Source organism: Acartia tonsa, chromosome 1 (genome assembly GCF_053477335.1).
Source record: "Acartia tonsa isolate MP-2025a chromosome 1, ASM5347733v1, whole genome shotgun sequence".
NCBI classification, from domain to species: Eukaryota; Metazoa; Arthropoda; class Copepoda; order Calanoida; family Acartiidae; genus Acartia; species Acartia tonsa.
This window is the reverse complement of record NC_137260.1, coordinates 27613758-27627260: the sequence shown is the minus strand read 5'-3', so window position 1 is coordinate 27627260 and position 13503 is coordinate 27613758. Positions and strand designations below refer to the sequence as shown.

General features: G+C 32.3%; 1 protein-coding gene across 1 annotated transcript in view; it reads left to right on the top strand.

The window, feature by feature from the left end:
• The window catches only part of LOC145316538 (uncharacterized), a 249816-nt gene extending 243447 nt beyond the window's left edge, over positions 1–6369 (top strand). The window contains exons 34-37 of the mRNA XM_080157114.1: positions 2977–3728; positions 4051–4171; positions 4677–4784; positions 5192–6369. Coding sequence (XP_080013240.1) covers positions 2977–3728; positions 4051–4171; positions 4677–4784; positions 5192–5267 — 1057 coding nt within the window. The 3' untranslated portion in view covers positions 5268–6369. The remainder of the gene's footprint in view (positions 1–2976; positions 3729–4050; positions 4172–4676; positions 4785–5191) is intronic.
• The last annotated feature ends 7134 nt before the right edge of the window (positions 6370–13503 follow it).

The window sequence follows — 13503 nt, the reverse complement described above, 5'->3', positions numbered from 1 at the left end:
GGTATTTTTTCTATGCCTAACCTTTTCGGGGTCACCAACCCTGCTGGGCCTATATCTGCGGTGATCTAACCCTAAGGGGCTTCTAAGTATCCAATATAACCTAACTTAACCTTATCTAAGGTAATAAACAAACAAAAACATAAGGAGGGGTTCGTTGCTCGACTATGACCCTGTAGGGAAACCGCCATTTTTTTAGTTAACAGTTAAACATTAAAAAAAATAGTCCACTATAATCAAAAATACAATATAGATTTTTAGATTTTTGAAAATTCTATTTTACTCTTAATTATGTAGTGTACTTTTAATTTAAAATTATAATAAATAACTCGAGGAGTTCTAATCCTAGCTAATCTATTAAATTAAGGTGGCTAAATGTCATCTCACTTTAAATGTGCTAATTCTAAAGCTCCCGCCCTAACTGTGTTGTTTTCTTCCTTTGATATTATTTGATATCTTGATGACCATTTGAAAAGGGCAAAAAAGTACATGGACAAAATGGTTGGTATTTTATCGATATGCAATTCAATTGGATTTGTGTCGACTAAAGCTTTCGTAGCTGACATAATATCGACATTTTAAAATATTGTTTTCAACAATATCTTTATGATAAAGTAACAGGATGTCTCTTTGTCTGTGTATATGTTTGTATCAAAGGATCTTGCTAACCGTTTTAAAAAAAAATCTTAAATAAGAAATTGGCTGATCAAATTCAATTTCTCCTTCCTCGTCAAGTGCCCCTAGAGGCCTCTAAGGGCGTAGCCGCTAGTTATTAATAATATAGCTATTCCGGAAATATCGACAGTTTAATGACATCAATACTACATTCTTGTGTTGACATAATAACGTCTTTTTTTGACAGGGTACTTCTTTTTTAAATCTTTACATTCCAAAACATTAAAGGATTTACTTATGCAGACTTTAAACTTATTTTATTTTTATTAAAAAGCCAATATGAATAGACACAAAATATTCCCCTGCACTGTTTTTTTCCCACAAACCTTGATTTTTAGTTTAGAACAAGAAATTCGGACAAAGCCAAAATTTTCTTTTTCACTTTTTTTTTCTCTACAATAAAATGTGGATGACCTTTTTGGTTTTGGAATTTTGCAGGGTGTTTTTGCGATAATACTTTAATATAAAAGTAAAAGGATCTCTGTCTGGTTGTCTGTTTGTAACGAAGGATCTTGCTAACCACTAACCCGATATGTTTCTCCTTTCCTGTGTAATTTCTTATAGGTTCTGGGAAGATTTATAGCTATTTTCCAACCTCCCATGAGAAATCGAAAAAAAATACCAAAAGATATTTTAAAAGGCGCCATTGTACGACTCACTGATTTACTGCTAAAATATTACTTTTAAACGGATGAGTTTTTTCCTGCAACCGTAAACGACAGGGTAAAAGAAAAAGCACTTTTATTCATTTTGTTTGTACTCTTTTTTGCATACTTACATATGTACCTTAGTAGGGGTATTTTCAAATATACATCCATTAATGCACAAATATAAAAAAATAAATAATGATTCCATAAAAACTTTACTAATTTAAACTTTATCAACAACAACAACAAAAACTAATTTTCAACGAAAACAAATTAGATTTGTACTTTTTTGAAGTGTTGAACATCAGAGTATTATGTCTGACATAAGTCATTACTATTAGAAACCTTTGTCTGACAAATAACTTCACTCTAATAATGACAATTTTAAATTGCTTCTCTTATATTAACCAATCTTAACAGGAAAGTCTAGGTAAAGTCATCGAATATCATTATAAAATGTACATATTAGACAGAAATGAACATTAACTTACATTTTTTATACTATATTGCAGAGAGAAATCTCTATAGTAAATATTCAGATTTTGCAATACAGATTATTTCAACAAAAGTTCATTGCAATCAAAATATTTTTTATTACAAGGTTTTTAACCTAAATATAATTAAACAAGAAGGACAATCTCTATAAAATGGAATCTTAATAAAAAAAAATATTTAAAAATGATATAAAGAGAATACTAAAAACAGAAGTATAAAATCGATAGAACTATTTTATGATACTTGAATTTAATATGCAAGCTTGAATTGCGTAAAATTTGCACTTAGTCTACCTTATGTTAACAGTTTTGATATCAATATTGCTAGGCCTTTTTGGAATTTAAACTGGACTTAGCAATCATCGAAAATCATATTTTTTTTACAAAATAGGTTTTTTTTGAAAATATTATAACCCTAAAGCTTATGCCAACTTATAATACATGTTGAACCTTCTCTTAGATTTCTTTTTGAGCTGTAATAGTAAAATTTGACATGCGTATTTCTTTTTTAAAAATGAAAATGATGAATTTTTGTTTGAATGAGGTTTGGTCCAGTTCAGTTGCATTTCAAATATGGGTTTTTACGTTTTGGCAAGGTTACATACAGCTACAAGACATTTTTTTCGGAGCCAAGCTTTTCTATAATTAAGGTTGAACTGTCATTCGTTTATCGAAATACTTTCTACTTACGTTTCAACCCATGTATAATATATTTGTATGTTCCGACATACAATTTATTGAAAGGTACAAATAAATGTGGGTATGTCTTTTCGCAACATTATTAGGATTGTGGAAAGAAAACGAGGTATCCAGTTTCGTCGTATTTTCACAGTAACTTTTGATAGGTTAGGATGGGTAAATTAGTCCCACAGTGTTAGAGAGCCCTGCAGGGGCTAGAAATAGGAGAAAGACTACAGTGAAAATAAGACGAAAACTTCGTTTTCTTTCCATGATCTCCTTATTGTTCCAACTTCTTATTTGAATGGTGTGATCCTTGTTGCAAAGCACACCCAACTATTGTTTTGGAACTGTATGAGGAAAAAATTTAAGTGCACCTTTGATGAATCGACATCATGAAGGATATTTCAAACTCATTCAGTTCACATTCATTCTCTTTGTATAAGGTTTCGTGATTTTCAAATAACATATTTATGTTATTTTAGGTATGGTGGTTGTGGCGGGAACAACAACAACTTCCTCACCGGAGAAAACTGCGTGAAAAACTGTGGCGGTAGAATAGAGGAATTCATCGTACCCAAGAAACATATCAGTGAACTAATTGTCATGCCAACATCAATGACAACTACAACTTCAACTACCACAACAACTACTACAACCACAGCTATCACCGAGGAGACCTCAACGACAACAGAAGAGCCATCGCATCTGATCGGCGCCGATGACTCAATTCATCCTGTTAGGATTGTTCGTGTTGAGGCATCAGAAGAAACCAGCGGCGATGACGAAACAACGGAGCAAGATGATAATCCATTTAAACGGCGGAAAATGAAACGTGTCCGAATTGTGCATCGCGATGGAACAAGTGTAGAGTCAGCGCATGCAGTACAGCCTGCGACAGCTGATTCTCCGCGGGCAGGAAACACACGATTCAGAGTAAGATCAAGACATTTGCCCGCCACTGGCGGCCGTGGTGATGACAACGGCGGTCGGGAAGAGCTGGATAATTTGGCAGAAAGTTCAAGTGATATAGTAGTGCGCACCAGGTTTCCGGAGCGCAGAGGCGGGTTGCTGGCCGCTACGGGACCGCGTTCAGCGTCTCCACGCGCGCTACCGCCCGTTAGCGCTATTGGCGGTGGCAGCGGGATTACTGGTGAGCGCAGACTGATAAATAATGCGTTCAGAGCCAGGAGAAATCATTTATTTTCAGATTCATCTAATTCTAGTCAAAACAGAGGTAACTATCACAAATTTATGGATAGACAAATTACGGCGTTTTTGAAAGCAAAACTTTTCTATAATTTGGATCGGTCCAACCGGAACGGTTAGCTCTTTTCTTTAATCTAAACATGTTAGAATTGTCCTATCGATTTCAAACTTTTCATTATGATTCCTATAACATTCAGTTTTAGGAAGCGTTGCACCTCTATAATCGTTACCAGAATTTCCGTAAGTCTATTTAACTACGGTTAAGACAATCATAATATTATGTTATTCAAATTTGAAACGATTTTGTAAGTTTTTCCATATTTTTTGATTTTTATTGATTTTAATTGCAGATGTTTCTGGAGGTTCAACTCGGAAGAGACGGTTATCTATTGCCGGTAGAAGAATAGATGAAATTGTTAAAGCTCCGCCCCATATGAAGAGTGGCCTCATTGTTATTAAAAGTTTTTGTAGGTCAGTGCATCTGTTACATTTTTAGTAGTAGGAGATACGGAAAGTGTCATGTGTGACGTCATAAAAATACATCTAATAAAGAAGGATGAGAGGAGAAGTGGAAAAAGGAAACCCCTAAAATATATGGGTTTAGACGTATTTTATGACGTCACACATGACGCTTTCTATATCTCCTTAGTAGTGTACATATTCTTTAATTTGGGTCTTTTCGTCTGATCATTAAAGCTATTGAAACCAAAGCTAAAATATATATTCAAAGATAAATCATTAACAAACAGACGAATGTTACCAGCAATGCAAAAAAGAAAGTATATTAAAGAGTTAATGAATTAGCATATTTTTTTTCTAAATTTGACATTTGTCTATCTATAATATTATTGTAATACTACAATAGTTTACCTTTACAAAACAAAATTCTTTAGGTTGTTAATTTCTAATTTATTTCATTTGCCCTTATCACAAATATATTTTTGTTGTTTACCCTAAATATAATTTATTTTTTTAGATATCCTCCACATGTTGAGGCCTCTTGTATCTCCTCCTCTGGAAATCTTGAAACCTTACACTTTCATTATGATGTCAGATCTGCGTCCTGTTTACCCTTCAAAGGAAAAAAACATTATTATTTCATTTAAATTTATGTTGGTTAATGTTATGCCCCAACTCCCTCCCTAACTCCTCTTTCTTTGTTTATTGCAAAAGAAAAATATAAAAAAGGAAGGTTGTTAAAGTTTTCTTAGTGATGAATCTCTTAAGATTATTTTTTAATATTATTAGTGGATGTGGTACAGGGTGTGGCCCCCCCCCCCCCCCCCTCCTTAAATTTCTTATTGGAAATTCCTGTCTTTCCCCTTTCCACCCCCAAATGGTTACACATCCCCTAGTGAATTGATATGCACGCCACTGTTTTTAAGCTTCTTAGAATTGATACTTAGATCTCGCTGGACATCTAACCATTTTATTATTTTTTTTATAGATGTAAACATAAAAATAATAATGTTTTATTCAATTTTAAGGAAATTGTTCTTATTCTCGAAACAAATTTTCCAGCGAACTAGAATGTCTCGACACATGTGTTGTCAAAGATGATGAATAAGAAAGAAAGAAGGGAGAAGATAAAATATCCAAGTACCAAAGTATATTTCAGTCCACACAAGTAATGAATACCTAACCAAGTATTTTTTCCATGTGTCTATTTTTTAGTATTATCCTGTTATTGTAGATTCTTAATCTTATGTATTCTCATATTTTAAAGACTTTTAAAATTCAAATAATCCCTTTTTTATTGCAAATGTTAAGACCATTACTTTTCTCTATATTGAAGTTTATGTTCCTTCTAGATTTACTAAAAGCTCAAATTTCAGAAACTTTTAAAGTCACCTGGAAGAAGAAAAAAACATTTAAATTTTAAAAATAAGTTCCTAACTTTCTCTTCTAGAATTTTTTTTGCAAGTTTCAGGGCCCATAAATTATGAGTAATGTAATATAAGTCTACCTTAATTTTCTCCTTGAAAGTAATCAACTAGGTGTGGCCCCTGACATTTAAAAAAACAATATTTTATTTGAATACATATATACCCTTGTAATTAATTATCCTGCTTAAAATAAAATTTTCCTGTATTTATATCCTATTCCCTATTCTAAAAAATGAATTTCCTCATATTTAGATTAGAATAAATCACTTTCATTTATCCAAAAAGACTTTTATTGATAAAAATAGAAAAAGATCAAAAAATCTTTATTTTAAATTTTATTAAATTAATATTTTGTTATTTTTTTTTTATCTGAAACATAAAACAGAGTACAATAAATATATTAATAATTTTTTCAATCTTTTATAATTATTCCTATCAGTTGTTTTGATATTATATTGTGTTAACTTATATATTATCATAATTATGTATATAAATATGTATATTTTATATACAAAAATATCTCTTCATATTTCTAGTCCAAAAAAATACTCAACTTTTACTATATTTTTTTTGTAAATATACATTAATAACCTATATGACAAAACCCCTTATAAATAAATACCCAGTAGGAAAATAGTGGACTTTTAGATTTTAAAGTGAAAAGTTAGAGCCAAGAAATTTTTTTATAAATATCCACTTTTTTGTTAATTTTCTTGCTGGGTTTATCCTGATGCCATTCTGTCATTGTGTCTATTCCAAATAAAGAATAAAATATTTTCCTCCTAAAAATTGTATCTTTATCAGTTAGGGAGTTGAATCCATTTTTATAGAAGCAGAAATATAATCTATGATTATGGTTTGGACCCTCTAAAACTGTAATCTACCTTTCCACTTTCCCCTCTCTTGGTGAAGATATCTTCAACGCCGATACGATTTTTGAAATGTAAGATTCTACTTTCCCCTCTCTTGGTGAAGATATCTTCAACGCCGATACGATTTTTGAAATTTAAGATTCCACTTTCCCCTCTCTTGGTGAAGATATCTTCAACGCCGATACGATTTTTGAAATTTAAGATTCCACTTTTGCCTCTCTTGGTGAAGATATCTTTAACAAGAGAGACAAAAGTGGAATCATATATTTCAAAAATCGTATCGGCGTTGAAGATATCTTCACCAAGAGAGGGGAAAGTGGAAGGGTAGATTACAGTTTTAGAGGGTCCAAACCATAATCATAGATTATATTTCTGCTTCTATAAAAATGGATTCAACTCCCTAACTGTTTATAGCGCAGCTACTTTAAAACCTAGTATTTGTCGTGCGTCCTTTGGAAAATACGCCTTTTATCTATAATAGGTATCGAAAAGCTTTTGGAATGATTCCTGTAAGAATATAAAGTTTGATACCAATACGGAAAATAGAGTGGGGGAGGAAGGGGTAACCCTCTCCCCATCTCCAGTTTTTTATGTTATATCTGTGTGCAAAAGCCTGATGTTGACTTGACATATATGAATAATTTTATAGTTTTGAATTTAAAAATTAAAATACAGACGTTTAAAGTTTATAAGTAAAATAAGACCTAAAATAAATAAGGGATGGGGGGGGGGGGGGGTGCATTCATTTTAACTGTACACCAACCTTATCCAATTTTTATCCAATGGTTATTAGTAAAAATCCCCCAGCTCCTTATTTTTATTCTTGTCTTTATCAGATTGGACGCTTTATTGTTCTCATGAATAAGGTGTTAAATTTATCATTTCTCTTTTTTTTAAATTGTGTTTTTACCATTGTCAAGCATATATGAAAAAATGAAGGACAAATTGTGATTTTTAAGTATTTTATATGGTCCTATTATTAGGTTGAATTTTGAAATACTGATGGTTATGTCAATTAGGGATAATATCAAAGGCCGTTACTCAATATTTGATAATATTTCTTCGTACATATGTACGAATTTTTTTACTTCGCTTTTGTGGATGTTGTCATCCTAGTTAATATATCAATAATATTTTAAAATATGATTAAATATGTACGTATATTTTTAGTTTTAGAGTGTTAATTTATGCACTCTTTTCTCTATTTTTTTTACGGGGGTCTAAGACAATTCTAACAAATTGACTTTCGAATAATTAAAAATGTCAACAATTCTTAATAAATTCTTATTGAAAGGGGGCGGGGCTTCACAATAACTTGGACAATAGCAACGCTTTTGCGTGAATTTTTTCGCTTCCAATGCAAAAAAAACAACAATGCAAATGTTAGTGTCAATGCTTGGAGTGTGCAAAAAGTTTTGTATTAAATGGCGTCGTATTGTCTACTTTCAACATTTTTTGACAGATTGGTCTATTCAACGTCTTACAAGGAGTTGATATTTTTATTATGGTCACAGTGGACTAAAAGGTGTCATAAATCCTACAATAATGAAGTATGCTTTTTTGTCTGTAGAGAAGGATCTCACTAACTGCCTCACCGATATGGTTCTCCTTTACAGTGAAGCTTCTTATAGGTCCTGAGATGGTTTTAGGCTAAATTATACATATTTTACAAAAAAAATAGTCTAGATATGGTTTTAGGCTATTTTTCTGCCCTTCAATATCCCTTTGAGTATAGGGGCCCTAGAGGCTATTTGCGCATTCACTAGTGATAAATATATAAAAGAAGTTAATAAATTATCCTTACATCTGATTTTGACACAACTAATAAAGATAAATATGGAAGTTAAGTAGTATGCAGTTTTTCTGAAAATCGCAATCACAATTTAAAAAGTTGCTGAGATCTTTTGCGTCAGACGGAAAGGACAGTGTTATTCTTTATATTCCCAAATGAAAATAATTTAAGTAAATAATTAAAGAATAGATTCGAAACATTATTATTGTTACTTTTTTACCAGAACAAATTTTCGTTCATTATTTGCGCACTGTGTATTGTCTTGAAGTATTTGGGACAAATAATTGACGCGGTTTTGTCTTTCTAACACAATGCCACCTTTTTAGGAGCAAAGCTACGTTACAAGTCACATGTGTCAGTTTTACTGCACTATAAACAATAATCACAGAATTATTTTTGTATAAATCATAGTTTCTATTTTGAACTTTTGTCACTAAATGGAAGGTGGAGGGGGGGGGGCATATCCTTTAGGGGTATAGGACACCCTTGTCTAGCTGGAGGGGGGGGGGGGACATATCCTTTAGGTGTATAGGACACCCTTGTCTAGGTGGAGAGGGGGGGGGGGATATCCTTTAGGTGTATAGAATACCCTTGCCTAGCTGGAGGGGGGGGCATATCATTTAGGTGTACAGGATACCCTTGCCTAGGTGGAGAGGGGGGGGGGATATCCTTTAGGTGTATAGGATACCCTTGCCTGGCTGGAGGGGGGGGGGGCATATCATTTAGGTGTATAGGACACCCTTGTCTAGGTGGAGAGGGGGGGGGATATCCTTTAGGTGTATAGGATATCCTTGCCTAGCTGGAGGGGGGGGGGGGCATATCATTTAGGTGTATAGGATACCCTTGCCTAGCTGGAGGGGGGGGGGGGGACATATCCTTTAGGTGTATAGGATGCCCTTGCCTAGGTAGAGGGAGGGGAGGGGGAACATATCCTTTAGACAAAGTTTGCCTAAGTTTCTCTAAAATTAAAGTTGAATCAGTCCAGTAGTTTACAAAACTCTGCTGTACATATAGACAGACAGATAGGGGGAAAAACATCATTATACCTCATCTTTGTACAATTTATAAATAAATTCGAAAATCTTTCCTATCATTTGATATTAATATACTTGTTGTTTTTTTACAAGAATTAGGTGTTTTGTTACCTACAAAACGGAGACAGTTTTTTGTCTATATACCCTTTTTAAAATTAACATTGGATTGGATATAATCAAAAGAAAGGTTAAAAAATAATTAGTTTAGGGATGTTACCCAAAGTCATTTATGTTTAGTTATGAATGGACTGCTTAACAAGAGCATGAAAAGTTTTTTCTAAGAATTGTAATATGATAAAAGTTATAGTTTAAAGCCTATCGGTTCGGGAACGAATTGTTATAGAGCATCTACGTGATAAGTATAGAAGAAATGCGGCTTTATCCCTGAAAGTTAGATTTATGTTCAGGATTCAAATAAATGTTAAAGTAATATACAAAAGTATGATAGAACGTCGTTGGGGAGGTGATTGGTTCGAATCTCTGCCCAAACTGTGTCATAACTAAAAACTAACTGCTTCTATGTCTGAAATGTCGCGAAATTAATAGTAAGAGTTTGGGGTATGCCTTGGCTCAAAAAAGGCGCAACTAATTACTATTCACACACTGTGAGACAAAGGTAATGCGTAAAAGATTGGTTGTCTGCTAATATAGAAAAAATTAAATTATCATAAAGTAAAGGGAAAACAATGAATTACTTTATCTATATTTTGCGAATAATTTCTATGGGACAATACTGGAACAGTTCTAGAAGGGCGTTTAAAAAGCTTTTAAAAAGTACTAACATGTCTTAATAATACTTGAACAAATAGACTCGATGCATAATTTGACCTTAAAATGTCAATATGTATGTTATTTAATTGTAGACTAGAAAGTGCAAGTAAAAATGTACTCATCAGATATTAGTGCAGGCATAAAAAGGAACATAAATTAGGATCTATTTTCATTGTAAATTTATGAAGATATAAATTCTTTAAGCTACGTTTAATTATAAATATCAGTCTGTTTGTCTGAATTGGTTGCTTTAAGCTAGATATACATTTATGTAGAGTACCCGTAGTAATTTCTATATTCATAATCTGTGTAAAAGAAAATGTGTGACTGTCTATATATGTGTCCGCAGACAGAAAGATTAATAATATATAGATATGTTGAGTACCCGTAGTAATTTCTATATTCATAATCTGTGTAAAAGAAAATGTGTGACTGTCTATATATGTGTCCGCAGACAGAAAGATTAATAATATATAAATATGTTGAGTACCCGTAGTAATTTCTATATTCATAATCTGTGTAAAAGAAAATGTGTGACTGTCTATATATGTGTCCGCAGACAGAAAGATTAATAATATATAAATATGTTGAGTACCCGTAGTAATTTCTATATTCATAATCTGTGTAAAAGAAAATATGTGTGACTGTCTATATATGTGTCCGAAGACAGAAAGATTAATAATATATAAATATGTTGAGTACCCGTAGTAATTTCTATATTCATAATCTATGTAAAAGAAAATGTGTGACTGTCTAAATATGTGTCCGCAGACAGAAAGATTAATGGTATTAGAAACCTTTACATTTCTTCACCAAGCCCCACCCTCATTTTTACCAAGTTAAGCAGACTTAATAGATTTGTACTGTGTGTCCTATGGACTCTGAGAAATATAATACCCAAAGATTTATATCAACGCATCGATGATAATGGGAATGTCTTAGCCCTAACAAAGGCCTTATTCATTACAATGCAAAGAAAAGAAAAGGGTGTTAGAATTTTATCCTTTGTAGTACCCTGACTCTACCCTAACGTAACACAACACCCGAATAACTGTTCTACACAATTGTTAGTCTGTATAAATACTGAAATAAAAATGTTGGCCAAAAAAATTACTGGACTGCATTACACGTGTAGACTTTTAAAACTTTACAGCTAATTATATTCGCCCCTAGCCTTCAGATGCATACCATCCGTAGAAGAGGGGGGGGGGGACAATAACCCGAAATAACCCCAAATGAAGCTCCTTTGAAAAGACTGGTATTTTTTAGAAATTACATAGTACTTGTATAAGCAAAACAGTTTTGAACTTATCATATCAATAGATATGCTTTTGTGTCTTTTCATCCTGAGAATCAATACTCCAAAAATCATAGGAAAAAAAGAAAGAAATGATGAAAAAAATCATCACTTATAAATGGACAACCGGACTTTCTGGTAATGATTATAGACTTACTACGCTTTCTAAATCATACCTAACTGTTATAGGAATCGTTAGGGCAATTTTAACATGTCTAACTTGACGAAAAGTACTAACTGTTACCAAACCGGTTCCGACGGACGGACGTACGGACAGACGACACTAATTATAGAAACGATTCGCATTTTTAAACTTTGAAGATAACTGCGAGCGTACTTTATTTGTACATAAATTATTATAAATTAGGCATTTAATGGAAGGTTATGACCCTCAAGTAACTCTCTATTGCACCGACAATTTTCTTTTAGGCCTTAAAATAAATTCGTTTATAAAGGTTCAGCCAATTACAATTGATACATCTGCGATAGAGCCGATTTAAATATGGGTGGCTGTTGAGCATTACTTTAAATAGCCCTATTTTTTTTAAAATCTTTGTAAAACATTTACTTTTCTATCTTTTTGTTCTTCAAAGATTTATGTTTTGAAACTGTTTTGAATGTATCTAAAGATTATAACTAAATTTCTAGACCCTTTCCTAATCATACCTATAATACAATATAAATGTATTTGGCTTTAACACTTACACTTTACTAATATTTACTAGAGAACACTAAAACTAATAGTGCGGCATTTAGATAACAAAATGTCCCAAACGGTATGTTAGATAATGGTCATAGATAAGTTAGGCAAGGTTAAGTTTTCAAATATAATAGTAAATTCTAGATGTATCCACCATCTGGAAATTCTAGGTGTATCCACCATATGTAATGTTTGTTTGATATATTTAGTATTTACTAGTAAATTCTAGGTGTATCCACCATATACATATAATGTTTGTATGATATAATTAGTATTTACCAGTAAATTCTAGGTGTATCTACCATCTGTAATATGTGTATGATATATTTAGTATTTACTAGTAAACTCTAGGTGTATCCACCATCTATAATGAGTGTATTATATATTTAGTATTAACTAGTAAATTCTAGGGATATCCACTAACTAAAATGTGTGTATAATATATTTAGTATTTACTAGTAAATACTAAGTGTATCAACCATCTGTAATGTGTACATGATATATTTGCAAAATTGCAAGCTGGCAGTGTCTGCATGGTCATTGACCCTGGTAGTGTTACATCAATATAACCCAGACCCAAAAATATAATTAGCATAATTTTCGATTCCCAATAAAACAACTATACAGAAATAGAGCTGTTGCTTTTTGGACTGAGGTTCGATTAAATTTTAGTCTACAACGAAGCGAATGATTGGAAATACCTCTTGCCAAATACACTAATATGATTTAGTTAAATTTAAAAAGATTGGCATACTTCATTTGTTATTACTTATATTACTCAATAAAACTGAGATAAATGTTGGCAAATGATAGTTTTTGTTTTGTTTTGTATCGACACCATCCCCATGGCATGGTCAGCTGCCAATTTTAAATGATTTCAAATCCTGGATCTTATCGTAAGAAAATTTTAAAGCAGTTTTATTTTAGGTTCAGTAAAATAAGAACTAGCTAAATAACTTTAGGCTTCTTGGGCGTTAGAAATGGGCTTTTCAAACAAAGGAGGAAGCAGAAAAAAAATGTAGGGGGAGAAAGTCACTCAAAAACCAGACACGTGACGTCATAAAAATGAGGTAGATGATAGGAGACGTGGGAAAGAAAACCCCTTAAAACGAGATGGATAATTCTTTATTTTTATGACGTAACGTAGCTGTTTTTTAGTTACTTTTTCCCCCTATAAAAAAATCATTAATGAAATAAAAAAATTTAAAAAATTAAAACAAAATCTCGAAACGTCCAATTTTAAATGGATCAATGCAGAACCTCCCTGAAAAGCAAAATGCTAGCTGTTCAGAGTAATTTGAGAGGTTTTACCCAATACACCATCAAACCTATCTAACTAGGATTAATCTAGGATGACTTGTAATCTAGGATTGCAAAAATGTTATTGCAAAAATAATTTGCGATTCTGGGCAAAGAAAAGATATTTTCTCCTTTTATCCCGAAGGTATAGA